Source organism: Formica exsecta, unplaced genomic scaffold, assembly GCF_003651465.1.
Source record: "Formica exsecta isolate Colony F162 unplaced genomic scaffold, ASM365146v1 C16248290, whole genome shotgun sequence".
NCBI classification, from domain to species: domain Eukaryota; kingdom Metazoa; phylum Arthropoda; class Insecta; order Hymenoptera; family Formicidae; genus Formica; species Formica exsecta.
The window spans coordinates 1-400 of record NW_021844190.1 but is presented as its reverse complement, the minus strand read 5'-3'; the positions used below and the strand labels follow the sequence as shown (position 1 = coordinate 400).

The 400-nt window shown below is 43.8% G+C and overlaps 1 protein-coding gene across 1 annotated transcript; it reads left to right on the top strand.

Annotated features, from left to right (window-relative positions):
- The first annotated feature begins 44 nt into the window (after positions 1-44).
- LOC115236768 (acyl-CoA Delta(11) desaturase-like) lies at positions 45-394 on the top strand. The gene has a single exon (XM_029809806.1). The coding sequence runs from the start codon at positions 54-56 to the stop codon at positions 387-389; it is 336 nt and encodes a 111-aa protein (XP_029665666.1). The 5' UTR covers positions 45-53; the 3' UTR covers positions 390-394.
- The last annotated feature ends 6 nt before the right edge of the window (positions 395-400 follow it).

Below are 400 nucleotides of genomic sequence, written 5' to 3'. Positions count from 1 at the left end.
TTATTTTTTTGTTACGTTTGTGAAACATTTATTAATATTATGATTACTCTCTTATGCGATATAGATTCATCAATCCGTCAGAAAATAAAAGCGTCGCTTTCTTCGCTCTTGGAGAGGGTTGGCATAATTACCATCACGTGTTTCCCTGGGATTACAAGACAGCCGAGTTCGGCAAGTACAGTCTCAACTTTACCACGGCCTTCATCGACTTCTTCGCGAAAATCGGTTGGGCTTACGATTTGAAGAGTGTGTCTGAGGATATGGTGAAGAAACGGGTAGAGAGAACGGGCGATGGCAGCCACGAATTATGGGGTTGGGGTGACAAAGATCAGACGCAAGAAGAGAAGGACGAGGCGATAGTTACGCATCATCACATGAAGGAGCAATAAAAATGCGCGGT

Coding starts and splice junctions, on each gene's coding strand:
- LOC115236768 (XM_029809806.1), top strand. CDS start 54: ATGCGATATAGATTCATCAATCCGTCAGAAAATAAAAGCGTCGCTTTC.